This window comes from Chinchilla lanigera, unplaced genomic scaffold (assembly GCF_000276665.1).
Source record: "Chinchilla lanigera isolate Chin_1 unplaced genomic scaffold, ChiLan1.0 scaffold00062, whole genome shotgun sequence".
Lineage (NCBI taxonomy): Eukaryota > Metazoa > Chordata > Mammalia > Rodentia > Chinchillidae > Chinchilla > Chinchilla lanigera.
Window position 1 is genome coordinate 4,055,586 of NW_004955463.1, and position 13,128 is coordinate 4,068,713.

At 39.9% G+C, this 13,128-nt stretch overlaps 1 protein-coding gene across 21 annotated transcripts in view; it reads right to left on the reverse strand.

Annotated features, from left to right (window-relative positions):
- Positions 1-13,128, reverse strand: part of Kiaa1456 (KIAA1456 ortholog) — a 61,852-nt gene that overhangs the window by 20,441 nt on the left and 28,283 nt on the right. For 15 of the 21 annotated variants that reach the window (XM_013521548.1, XM_013521544.1, XM_013521538.1 and 12 more), the window contains 2 exons: positions 6,795-6,992; positions 2,529-2,627 (listed from right to left, as the gene is read on the reverse strand). In XM_013521548.1, the coding sequence (XP_013377002.1) occupies positions 2,529-2,539 (11 nt within the window). In that variant the 5' untranslated portion in view covers positions 2,540-2,627; positions 6,795-6,992. Of the gene's footprint in view, positions 1-679; positions 967-2,528; positions 2,628-6,794; positions 6,993-13,128 lie in introns of those variants that run through there. The other 6 variants (XM_013521554.1, XM_013521552.1, XM_013521557.1 and 3 more) reach the window with 4 other exon arrangements.

Sequence of the window (13,128 nt, forward strand, 5' to 3'; positions counted from 1 at the left end):
CTGGATGATGGGACACCAGGTCACTGGCAGGGGCTGGCGCAGCCTTGAGAATCTAAACTAAGACCCGAATAGTTAGACAACCTCAGGGGACTGGGTGCAGTCACACGGAGTCTGCTTTAAGCCATACCCTGGTAGACGAATGAAGGGAAAATTGCTCTGCAAAATGAAGCAAGATGAGGTGGTGATATTTCATAGACATTGTGGAGGAGCCAGAGGTGGGGAGGGGAAAGCCTGGGAGATGAGATGGTGAACTTCTAGGCTAGTTCCCACATGGGGTCTAGGCCGCAGCCCAGGGTCACTTAACTCCACAAAACCTTCATTTTACAGTGCTGGCTTGCAGCCCAGTACACTTCCTGCCTTTGAATCTCTATCATATTCCATTTGAGATCTAAAATATCATTCAATTCAATTTATTTCTCTTTCTTACAACCCTAGCTTTCCTAAGACAGGAAAAACTGTTTTATTAAGGAACAGCTTGAATGCACTATTTTATACCTCAAATCACTAGTGTTCCAGGAGTGTGGCCATTTATTTTTCTGTTACTATTCAAGCAGTCGATAAAATTTACAGGGTAACTTTGAAATGAACCAACAACAGAATTGGATGCTGAATGTCAAAAGCAGTGATAAATATGATAACAAATACATAGCAGAAATGAGTAGAGAAAGGACAGGCTTACTTTTCCAGAGTGGAGCTGTCAAAAAGTGCAGGAACCCACTGGACATTGAATCATCTCTCTTGTCCTTTCCTGCGCCCCACAAGCTCTGCTTGCCTTCCTGGGTGTGGTATCGACACCCACACCATAAGTCCCCAATATTCATATTCACAATCACATGATTTGGTATTTTCTCCACTTCCTCAAATTTTTACATGACCTATCATTTGCACATCCTGCCTACTGTAACTCCAAAAACGCCTAGCCGGTGCTTCCATTCTTGTTCACTTCTATTGCCAACATCCTGCTCACTCTTCAGAGCTCATGCTCTTTTCCTGTTTTTTTTTTTTTTTTTAACTCTGAATAATTTTCAAAATTCTTTTCATAACTATAAAAGTAAAATAGCAAGAACTAAGGTGTACTGAATACTGATCAGTGCTTGCCTGGGACTGAAGCAGAGAGACAACTGAAAGCAAAGGGGAATTAATTGAGTTTTCAGGACAATAAAAATACTGCGTGCCTTGATTGTGATGATGGTTTTATAACTTTGTTTTTTAGTGCTGGGAACTGAACCAACGTCTTATGCATGCAAGGCAAGCACTCTACCACTAAGCTACATCCCCAGCCCTGCTTTTAAATCTAAAAATGAGCATTTAGTGGAAATAAACTATACCTCTGTTAAGAACCACCAAACATCTGAGATTCTACCTTGCTTGCAGGCTAACAAAAGAGCCTGCCATGGTTTCATGGGTGCTGGAAGAAGGTACAAGACTTCAAGGTCAGGGGCAGGTGATTCTAATACTCACAGCACAGCAAGCAGCAAGAGCTGCAAGTTTGCATCAGTTCCCACTGGCCTCAAGTTGCTTGGAGATGATACAGAGATAGGCCCCGGCAGAAAATCTGCACACAGTGGGTTTGTACTACAGGTGAGGAATCCTAAATTAAGGGACCTCTCTGTCTTATAAGGGAGCCCCTAGCCAATATCCTTGCTCTGGAGAAAGACATATTATCCTAGACTGAAAAGAAAAAAAAAAACACCTACTACCTGAAAGAGACACAATTTCTCCTATTTTTTAGCCAAACATCCTTGAAAAGATAGTTCAGAACAAAAGCTGACACATCCATATACACTTGCAGAAGACAGAGCAAAACAGCTAACACATGCTTGGGAAATGAAAGAGCATGTGGCTAATCGCCTTGGTGAGTCATGAGAAAAGGGAAAACACTTTAAAATGTAGGGAGAAGTCCTATAAAGTAATACACACAAAAATTAGAAGAATTAATTTAGATTTTACCATAAATGCAATGGCAGAGCATTTTAAAATGGTGTGAGTGAGAAGGGCATATGATTACATTTCCATTTGAAAGCTCACTCTAAGTAAACTAGAATAGCTATTGTCTTTATTGGTCCAAGCTACTTCATCATCTCCCTTCTGATAATTTGCATCTTGCCCTCTCTGGATAGGTAAGTGACCCCATCCTGGCCATTTATTGTACTCCATGCCCCTGCACAGAATCATGGCTCAGAAGTGACACAGGGATTAAAGCTGATTCCAGCAGAGACCTTCCTGCATTGCCTCTGTGTGGAGCAAACTGAGAGGTAGCCTGGCCTGCAGCATCACAGAGCTGGAAAGATGTCCAAATCAGGCTACTGGCAACGTCTTTCTTACCATATGGAGAAGAGCTATCTTAGGTAGAGAGAATGAGGGCAGACAGAGAAAGCAGAGATAAATGGAGAAGGAAGAGTCATGTTAGCACAAAGACTTCACTTCCGTCTCTGAGGTTACGGTTCTTGCAGTCCAGAAGGCTAATCTTTATGCTCCCCAATTCAGTCAGTAATTTCCTCTAAATTTAAATGTGTTGGATTTCTCACCTTACCTCCATAGGGGTCCACCCTGATTCAAGACTTCTTACACCAAATGTTTTGTGCTGTTTTCTTCCCCTTCTTCTTTTCAATTCCCAGCCTTTATTCCTTAGAGAATGGAAGAGAGAAGAGAAAGTAATAGAAAGCTAATAGAAGCCGGAAGTGACGTGGTATGTTCCCCAAGGAGCACAGTAACAGATATTAGCAATTTCCACGTCTAGAATCAGAGTTCCCATTGAGAAGTCACACGCGTTTGGATTTCCTTTCCTAAGTGTGGGATTAGGATAACACTTCACCTGCTTGAATTTTGGCAAAGCCATGTGACTTGCATTGTATATTAAATATGATCGGAAAAGATGAAGACTATTTCTGAGGAGAAGCTTTATGAGCCAGTGTGCGGCCTGCCAAATTTCCCTTGTCTCTGCAAGGAAATTTTCTTTGTCATGAACGCTGAAGTATTTTAAGTCCCTCTGTCCTTCAAACAAGGAATAAACACCTTAGCTCGGTGTATGAAATGGTGACTATGTAGACAATGAAAAATAAAGACAATCATGTTCCATTAAAAGATAACTTGTTTTTCCTGGGTTTTCTCAACAGAGTATTGATTTTTCTCTGTTTTACGAAAGTATTCTAACAAATCTGTGAGAACCGAATGCATATTTTATCTCACTTCTTAAATTTAACTTTATATTGAGAGCTACTTTTCCCTGGGGCCTTCTCCAATTTTCTCAAATAAATCTAACACCCGTATACCTAAACTCCATAGGTCCTGAAATGTATCACATTCTACAAAGTAATATATATGGTGCTCTCTAGAAGTGTCAAGTACTTGTACCAGAATATGAATTTCTGAAGAAACAACAGTTCATACACACTTTTTGTTAAGCCTTCGGTATATAGCATTTGACTCATACATATTATGTCTTCAGGGAAGTGACATTATTGATTCTGCTTGCTCCCACTTAATTCTCAGGCTCTTTAGCTGCCCTTAGGAAGCCAATTAATATAGGAGACGGTTCAAAAGTGAAAAGCACAAAAATTTATCATCAATTTTACATGTACATGTGGCTTGTTACAAAAACGAATTCTGAAATGATGCTTTTATACTTAAGAGTGATAACTTTTACAGTTTTATACTTTTTTAAAAAAAAGAACAATAACTTCGTGAAGGAATAAGAGGACAAATAGATCCCTGAACTCGGGTAGTAAATTCTGGGTATGTCACTAAGAGATGTGTGTGTGTGTGTGTGTGTGTGTGTGTGTGTGTGTGTGTGTGTAAGAGGTGATACAGAACTAGGGGAAGATAAGGGTGACTTTGAAGAATTGGTTTTTCAGGTTCATTGCAGGCCCTATCATGAAACTCCAACTATCAGGGCTGTTTTGCTGCTGTGGTTTGTGAAGGCCATCCCTTGCAAAAGAATCTTTATATAAGGAAGGAAATGCAAGCCAGAGGGCCCTGTCTGCAGTTACAGTTCCTCAAGTGATTTCAGCTTAAAATAATCAATACGTCAATTTGTCATATTTTAGAGAGTATATCCTTAACTCCTTTGGTCTAAACATGTTTAATGAATCATTGAAAAACAAAACTCTGGCAAAATGAGCTATGCAGTATTTCTTTTATATTTTTAAATTTTATTTTTAACTCTTTTTTGTGTACAATTGATATGTGTCAATGTGGACATATTTTGATAAGTTTTGAAACATGTATACACTTGGGAAAACACTAAGCCAATGAAGATAATGAACACAGCTACAACCCCCAGAGTTCCCTCATCCCCTCTGTAAGCTCCCCCTCCTCCCCTCCTCCCCAACCCTGAACAATCCCTCTCACTCTCCTGTTCTGGAGATGGGTGCACACCAAGCCGTGTATCCACCTATCATGATTTCAAAGGCAGTTTTGAATATGTGATGTGTCCACAAATACAATATAAAGAAAAAGTTCTTTTCTAAATTTATAACTTACTATGTTTATATAGTTAGAAAAGTTTATGAATTTTTCTAAGTTTATAACTTCCCAGTGATCACTGTCCAATAGGCAAATACTCACACATATATAAAGAGTAAAAATAACCAGAGGAGCTAAATATGCTCCCAGGAAAAGGTTTTCCTCTTGTGTCATCAAGGAAACGAGACACTGCATTTAGTCCCCAGAGGTCTGGAAAGCTCTGAGAAGGCTTTGTTTTATCTTAGTAGGTGGCTCCTGTCCTCAGGGACTGGATGGCATACATGTCATCGCTGGGTTGCTGGCTTTAATTTGTAATTTCCCCTCCATGAATAAATAAATGCAGATTGAGACCTCTGTTTCATGCCAGTGCTAGATGGATTAATATTCCTATAATAGATCTTTAGTAATACTTCCTTCCTTTGAAAACCGTTCATGGGTCCACTACTGCATACGAGATGAAGCTTGAGTTCTTGGGTCTGCCCTCCAACCCTGCATGAGTCGCAGTCTACTTTTCCAGCCTTACACACTGCTACTACCTAGACATAAAATCTCAGCTCCACCCGAAGCAACCTACTGCCATGGGCCAGATGTGGTTTGAGAGTGCCCCCAAAGTTTCACATGCTGGAAGCTCAGTCCTCAAGATGGTGATGTTGAGGTGGTGTGGGGGGACCTTTAAGAGCCCCGTGTAGGGTAATGAGATCATGGGGCATCAGCCCAGGCAGGTAGTAAAGCTGATCTAGTAGAGGGACTCACTTCTTGGAAGGGCAAGTTGCTATGAAGCTTGGCTTCTGAGTCCCTCTGACTCCCCGCCTCATCCGTGACTCCTTCTCCCTTGCACATGCCCCTGCCACATTCCGTTCTCCAGACTGTGAAGCAGCTGGGAGGCCCTTGCCAAAGGCCAAGCTAAGGGGGCCCACCCAGTCTTGGACTGTGAGCTCCCAAACTGTAAATGAAATAAACCTCTGTTCTTTATGCAGTGCCCAGCCTCAAGTGCTTTGCAGCAGCATAAAGCGGACTGACATGACTCATTGTCCCTGAGTGGGCCTTGTATATAGTTCTTCATTCAGGTGGTGGTAAGGCCAGCAAGCTGTTTTCTATCATCCAAAGTGCTCTTCTACCACCTTCCCTTCCCAATATTACCTAAATGCTAAATGCATAGCTTCTTCTTCCTTCATAAATAGGTCATGGATGACTATAGGTCTGATCTCTCCTAATATTTCTCTACACTGCAGATTTATTGTCTCTACTACTCTTAAGCCATTTCTTCTAATACCATTTTGGACTCCCAACTCTGAATGTGATTATAAGCTCTCAAAAGGCAAATACAACATTTGATTCATATATGTATGATATTGTATATGTATTATATATATTTACATATATAGTGCCTAGTACAGGGCTGAACACAAAGCATCATTCAGTTATTAATTACAGAGCAAATAAATCAATTTAGAACTGTGTCATTAGCTCCTTCTACAAGACTTTACTTCAGACAAGCTGGTCCTCAAGTCTTTGGTCATAAATTGTAAACATTCCCTTCATGCAGAGCCATTAGGCAGAGGAAAGAAGAGCTAAGACTTAGTTTTCTTGATTGTATTTCATGATTCTCTGCCTTAGGGTAGTTCTGCTTTAAAGATAGATCATAGGCATATAATTGTGACATTTTTATAACTAAAGACAAATATAAATATTATACATTGTTCTTTCATTATAAACGGCCAAGTGGGACACAATATTAAAAAGACAATATATAATTTTGCTTTAAATTTCCAAGATATATTCAAACTGTAATTTTGAAGTTAAGATACAAGTTGGTCAAGAGAGTTAACAAGATTTATAAAAGAGGGGCTGGGGATTTAGCTCAGTGGCAAAAGCGCCTGCCTGGCAAGCGCAAGGTCGTGAGTTCGGTTCCCAGTACCAGAGAAAAACAAAAACAAACAAACAAACAAACAAAAACAAAACAAAACAAAACAAAGATTTATAAAAGATAATTATAAGATCTGTAGCTTTTTCATGTTTTACTTAATACATAGTGCTTCCAACTTAACATCTATACATTACCTTTAAAAATATCACTTGAAATATGTTTAAGTCTTAGGAAAGCATAAAAAGTGCTAATTATATATTTTTTGTTTGTCCTGTAGAAGTACACTTTCTTTCTTCTATCTGGTACAAAACTGAACTGCAACTTGCTTTATATTACATTGTCATAACTTTAAAAAATTAAAAATGATAGAAATAGGGACTAATTAGGTTTACTAACCATGCTCATTGCCAAAAACATAGTATTCAGAGTATTTGAATTGCAAAAAAAGCTGAAAGCTACTAACCTGAGTCATCCTGTGATTCAGGAAAACCACTTCTTGCTTTTGTCAGTCATGGCAATTTCTGCCTTCAGACAGTGACAGTTGTGTCTTATGATCCTCTCAGTGTGTAATGTAAATGAAAAGTTGTAGGAGGGAAATCAAACAGTGCTGTCCTTCCCATGAAGAACCACGTTTTATGAGTTTCTGAAGAGAACACAGAGCCTGCAATAAAAAAATTCTAAATGTGATTTTGCATAATAAAATTATTGAGCCAGCTAAAACTCAAGTTGACCTCTTCACCTATGAATGAACTGCCCAGAGAAACAACTACAAAGAAAGGTTAAGATATGGAATGTGCCAGAATTACATGAGCAAGTTATAAATCAATTCCTAAGCTTCCTGTAAACATATAGTACTTTCTGCTAAAATGAAACTGAATGATTTCATCTTGTCCCTGGAAAAATTACAAACATGGAGAGTCAACTGAGTCCACTGGCTTAACTCAGTGTACACTAAGACAATATTACTAAAGTGTACTATATCATTCTGATACAACAGAACTGATCAATATTTGTTCATGTTATCACTACTTTTTCATCACTTTCACAGGTATTCCTAGTTTTTTTTTGTTTGTATTGTTGTTACCGGGAATTAAAATCATGACCTTGCGCTTGCCAGGCAGGTACTGTTCCACAGAGCTCCTAGTTATTTTTTTATTGTTCATGTTTAATCTCTTTCTTCATAAGCTGATCATGAAACTCATCAAATGGCTCTTAGCTACTTAATAATGATTGTACCTTCCATACCAGAAAGCACTTTGTAAGAGGTGTTGAGGGATATAGAATGGATGATAAGAGAAGCCTGGTGTGGTAGGGAAAGCCTGTTCGGTAGTAAATGTTCTGTGTCCTAATTGCTTGCCTGCAAATGAGATGAGTAGACCTGGGTCAAGATCACAGCTCACAAGCACTTTTCCTGATCTCCCTGTACTTTGGGTGTATACTACACTGCCACAGGCAGTACTTCATGGCGTAGACAGTGATTCTCAGGATGGCAGGATGGGTTGCCTGTGATTTTTCCTGACATCCCACTAATACTACAATCTTGGCTCCTGTGTAAGAATAACAGACCCAAGTGTGCTTTGCCAAGCTTCTCTCTGTCTTTAGAATGTGGGTATATATTTTAATTTCAGGTATCCCTGGATCACATTTATATGATCTGTGCTACTGAAAGCCAAACAGATTGACCCATCAGGTAGTGTATTTCAGAAGGACATCAAAGGGGCTAGTAGTCAAAGAATCTCATCTTTCCTCATACAGTCTTAGGAAAAGGGACAAAAGATAAAGAAGATGGTGTTTGTTTACCGATCCCCCAAAGCTAAAGGCTGTGCACTGGGATTCTGGGCCCTGACTTGGGTGTCCATCCACTGTTCTAGCTGACTTGGCCATCTATGCACCTTTCTTTCAGGCGTTAGTTCCCAAAGAAATTAGCCCCCCCAGTTACTGAGGACAAAGTTGTGAATGCCTTGTTCAGGAAGAGTAGCCAATGGAAAGAATTTTAGAAAGTGTGAAAGGCCTTTGTGAGCTACTTGGGTGGGAGCAGAGGCAGGAGGTTTATCTATGTGGCCCATTCACACCCAGAAACACTTACATATATTGCTAACTTCCCTTAATTTCCCTAAATTACCCAAATATGCCTCTGTCTAAAATGTATAAATGCTATAACCTTCTCAAAGGAGTTTCTATGTAACGACAAAACAAGATAGTATCTTTAACAAGTTGAACTCTGATATGTCCTTTTACTCTTATCAGTCACACATCTCTGCATATTTAGTATTAAGAGAAATGTGTTTTCCTCATTTTCTTGAGTAAATGCGAAGCCCTCTTCTGGGGCAAAGCTTCCTAAATTGAAATTTGGGGGTAGGTCATGTATGTGAATTTTCCTAGGAAGAAGGTCAGCACCTTACATCAAGAGTAAGGCCAAAGTTAATGTAAGAAAAGAAAAAAGATGTGCTGTGCTAGAATAAAATACACATTCACCTGGTCAACAAATACTGATGTATATTTTTGTAAGGCAAATATACTTTCTGGCACTTGTAAGGTACAAAAAATAAAGATAAAATAGTTCCTCCTCAACCCTTCCACCATTCAGAAACCTAGGTTCTAATAAGGGAAACACAATGAAACAGAAAATTAAAATACGTAGGACTTTTACTTTATAGTATCTGAAGGAAAAATAGTAAAATGAGCATGAAGCTCAGGAAATCAGACTGGATTAGAATCATGTAAAAGTCATTATTATCCTCGGACCTGGCAGTCAGGGACATGGGTGCAAATTAAATCAAATGAGGTTGTGCAGGGTAAGAAAAGAAATGAAGGTAGAACACCAAGGGTCACCAACATTTAGCCCCATAAATGTTAGTAAGAAAGGAGCAGCTAGCCACCTGCTATTAGAGTACTACTATAATTAAATTTAAAAAACATTGACAGCACCCATTAGTCAAGAGTTGCATGGGTATCTGTGAAAAGAGCAAAGACAGTGGAGGTGGTGGAGTCCCTACTTTTAGGATCTACAGGCTCTAAGGAAATTAGTGCAGAATAACAGCTGAGCTACAACTGGGGAATGCCAGTATGCAATCAACAGAAGAGTGCAGATAGCAAGCAGTATTTACATCTGTAGTTTGAGGCGATGCTTTGACTCCATGGCTCTTTCTAAATGATGAGGTCAGTGAAATAGCCTCATTAATAGTCTCTGCTGTACACAGAACTCTCTCACGGTCTGTCAAAGAGATCACAGTGAAAATGGCAGAGAAGGGAACAAGTAGCATTTCTAATTGAAATCCTATGAGCAGAACAAACCTAGCACTTTGGAACAACAAAACATGCAACACTGGGAAAATGTGGCTCTCTGTAAAATTCCAACAGGGCCAATCAAATTGCTCTGGAGAAAATACTTGTTGAGAGAAAGCAGATCACAGAAGGCAATACCTTAGGGGAAGCAAACCAAGAATTTCCCCAAGTCCCTTGTTTTTCTTGAAAATTTCCCAGGACTATTTCTAGATGGACTTCGTGTAGGTGTAGGATATTATCTCTAAAATCTAAATAAAGGAAATAAATGTGATAACATCTGGGAGGGGAATGTGTGTATGTGTGGTTACTGGAAGGTGATATAAAAAAGAACGATAAAAAGAGGATGATATCCTCCACAGGCTATGACTAGGCCATATTCACTGTAACTATATTACAATTCATTTTGATTTTATAGATTGCAGAATTCCAGAAAAGAACAAGACAATCATACATGAGATGTAAGGGAAATGAAAACAGAGCATCTAGCAGGCATTTGCTTCTTGGGTCAGTTTGACAAAACCAGCTCTCGGTCTGTGCGGAGATGAAAGGAACAGGCTCCCCAGAACAGCAGCTCGCTAGAAGATTGTTCTGATAATAAAGAAAGGCAATATTAGAGAGAAGCAAAACATTCATTATCTGTCCTCTCGCCTCGCAGGAAGGATAGTTTAGACAGGAGGGGGATGAGGAATCTCACAGCCATTTTACTGGTGAAGGATTGTTGCAGAAAGGTTTGAAATGAAGGTCACGTATTCACTATAAATGTGTCATCTAATAATTTTTCTGAGGAAGGAACTAAGATGGAAATGTGAAGATAAATTATTTACTGCTGTCTTTCATAAAATATGTCTATAAGGGACTCCAAAACAGGCACTCCAAGATTATTACTGAAAACATGGAATGAATAAAGTCTGATTATGTATTTGAGTTTCCAGAAGAGCATCCATATGCATAAATATGGTGAATTCTGGACTGACAAGGGTCTCATCCTGTGGAACCCACCTCTGCCCCATTCTTCTTAGTTGTCTCCGCATCTCTTTCCCATTTGCTCAGCCTAAGGTCAGGCCCTCACTGGGTCCAGGAGTTCCCATTCTTGTGCATCTCACAGTCCAGAAAAATCTCAAAGGGCCATTTGCAGAAGCAGAAAGAATGGGTGATTTTTTTTTACAGGACACAGACAAACAGATATGTGGATAGACACAACTGACTTAGGTATTTTATTTTTTATTAATTACTTAATCAATCAATTTATTTATTTTTGTCTTTTTGAGACTGGGTCTTGCCATGCAGTTCAGGCTGGCCTTGAGCTCACTTTGTAGCCCAGACTGGTCTCGAACTCGCAACAATCCTCCTGCCTCAGCCGCCTTAATGCTAGGATTGCAGCCGTGTGCCACCACACCTGGCTTGATTTAGGTATTTTAAATCCTACATTTATTATTACCATAGCTGAAGAGATGAGGGGACACTCCCTGCAAAGTTAGGAAGCCATAATTTCAAACTAAAGGATCTTTCAAAAAGTAATAAAAATTAGCTTCATGAAAAACTAATTAAATCATCTTCACTTTTCTCATCTCACTACAGATTGATGAAAATGTAAAGCAACATTAGAATAATGAACTGAGTTTTGCAAAACAAACGAATACCATAGTCTCCAAAGCCCCGAGCCCTCTGCCTTCGAAACTCCTGAAATTTGCCCTGTACCTTGTTAAGCTGGTGGATTCACTCTCCACTCAGTCCAAATACCTTGGCATGTCACCAAAAGCTCCCGCTGTGATCTGATGCCAGCCACCCACCCTCTTCGCTTATGATGTTCCATTCCCAGCCCTTGCCCTGTGCTCTGTTGAGTCTCCTGGCAGTAGGCAACCAGAAAACTCTTTGTTCCAGCAAATAAGGACTTTGTAACAGGATGTACAGAAAATCAATCCACTGCTTCTTTCATGGAAAAACTCTTGCTTTGATAAAAGAAAATCAGTTCAGTGACTTACTCACGTTCTGGAACAGGCTCCCAAGCTAGTATTGCAGTCCCAATTGGTAGTACTCTGAATGCTTTGTATGACTGACTTTGTTGTGTTTTTGTCCATCTGTTCCCTCTGCCTGGACATTCCTTGTTCCTCTAGACCACCTAACAGACATGACTGAGGCTTGGCTTGTATCATACGCTTTATGCAGTCTTTCAGTCATGCAGATAAGACTCATCACTAGTGCTCCCTATGCCTCTCCTACACTGCCCAATTGCACCTCAGTAGCACTATGGTGGCCATCCTTTGGTATACATTGGCTGACTAATATCCAACTGCATTTTCTATTGGGGAAACTCCATAGTGTACAGTAATGGGAGACATAGGGTCCACCCATTTACCAAAAATACTGAAGCAGGTGTGTATGGGGTTCCCACTACTTGTCCCCAAGTGGGATGATACAGGGGATTGAGAGCCCCCAAAACCGATTGGTCCATGTCTTAATTGCTGGAACTTATAACTGACCTTGTCTGACAAAAAAGATTTGCAAATGCAATTGAGGATTCAAGATGAGATCATTCTGTATCATCCATGTAGGTCTTGCTCCCGTAGCAGGTATAATAGAACAGGAGAAAATAGAAAAAGAGAGACTGAGATGGGAATGATGCTGTCACAAGCCAAGGAATGTCTACAGCAGTGGTTGCAAACCTATGGCATGTGTGCTGCAGCGGGGTATTTGTTATCATCAAAAGCTATAAAAAATTTGACATTACTGGTCTAGAGTCACCAGGAACTACAAAAGGCAAGGAACTTTCAATAGGAGCATGGCCCTGCTGATGAACTGATTTAGACTGTCTGGCCTCTAGAGGTGTACAAGGATACATTTCTATTATTTTAAACCGCTTAGTTTGTGGTCACTTTTCACATATACCACGCCTACTCTGCTACATACAGATGGTCTGGTCATGTGACCTAGGTGTAGTTTATCAAGAATTCTCAATCCAGACTTTAAATCCAAAGCAAGACATTCAAAGGCAAAGGGCCCGTGGTGATATCCAGCAGTAACTGTAGCTCATGGACGTAATGGCAGTCCCCTGGGCGAATGACTCCTGCTAGGGGTCCCTTTCCTCCTCGCGCTTAGTTCATGCCCATTTTCTAGCATACATTCTCCTGATGCCATGCCAGTTCCAGGACATTTCAGAAAATTTTCTTCTCTGATTAAGATGTCCAGAATTAATTTCTCTTGCTTGTAGTTCAAAAATCAGACTAATTACTTTTTAAAAGAACTACTGGTAGTAGTTATAACCCAGTCCATTCAGAAAATACAAAAATTCTAAAAAGCATCATTAAAGCTCTGGAAAGGGAATCTGGCAGCCAACTATACACAGTGGCCAAAAGCTAACTGAATTAATCATGTACAGTACAGGAAGTGGGTGTCCAAATAAGGCAAAGCTTTGGGGGCAACCCTGCTGTCACCAGAGAACAGCACACAAGGCTTGTGAGATTAAGCAGGTGGTGAGGCATTTGAAATGCTTAGAAAAGCAAAAAATGTCTCTA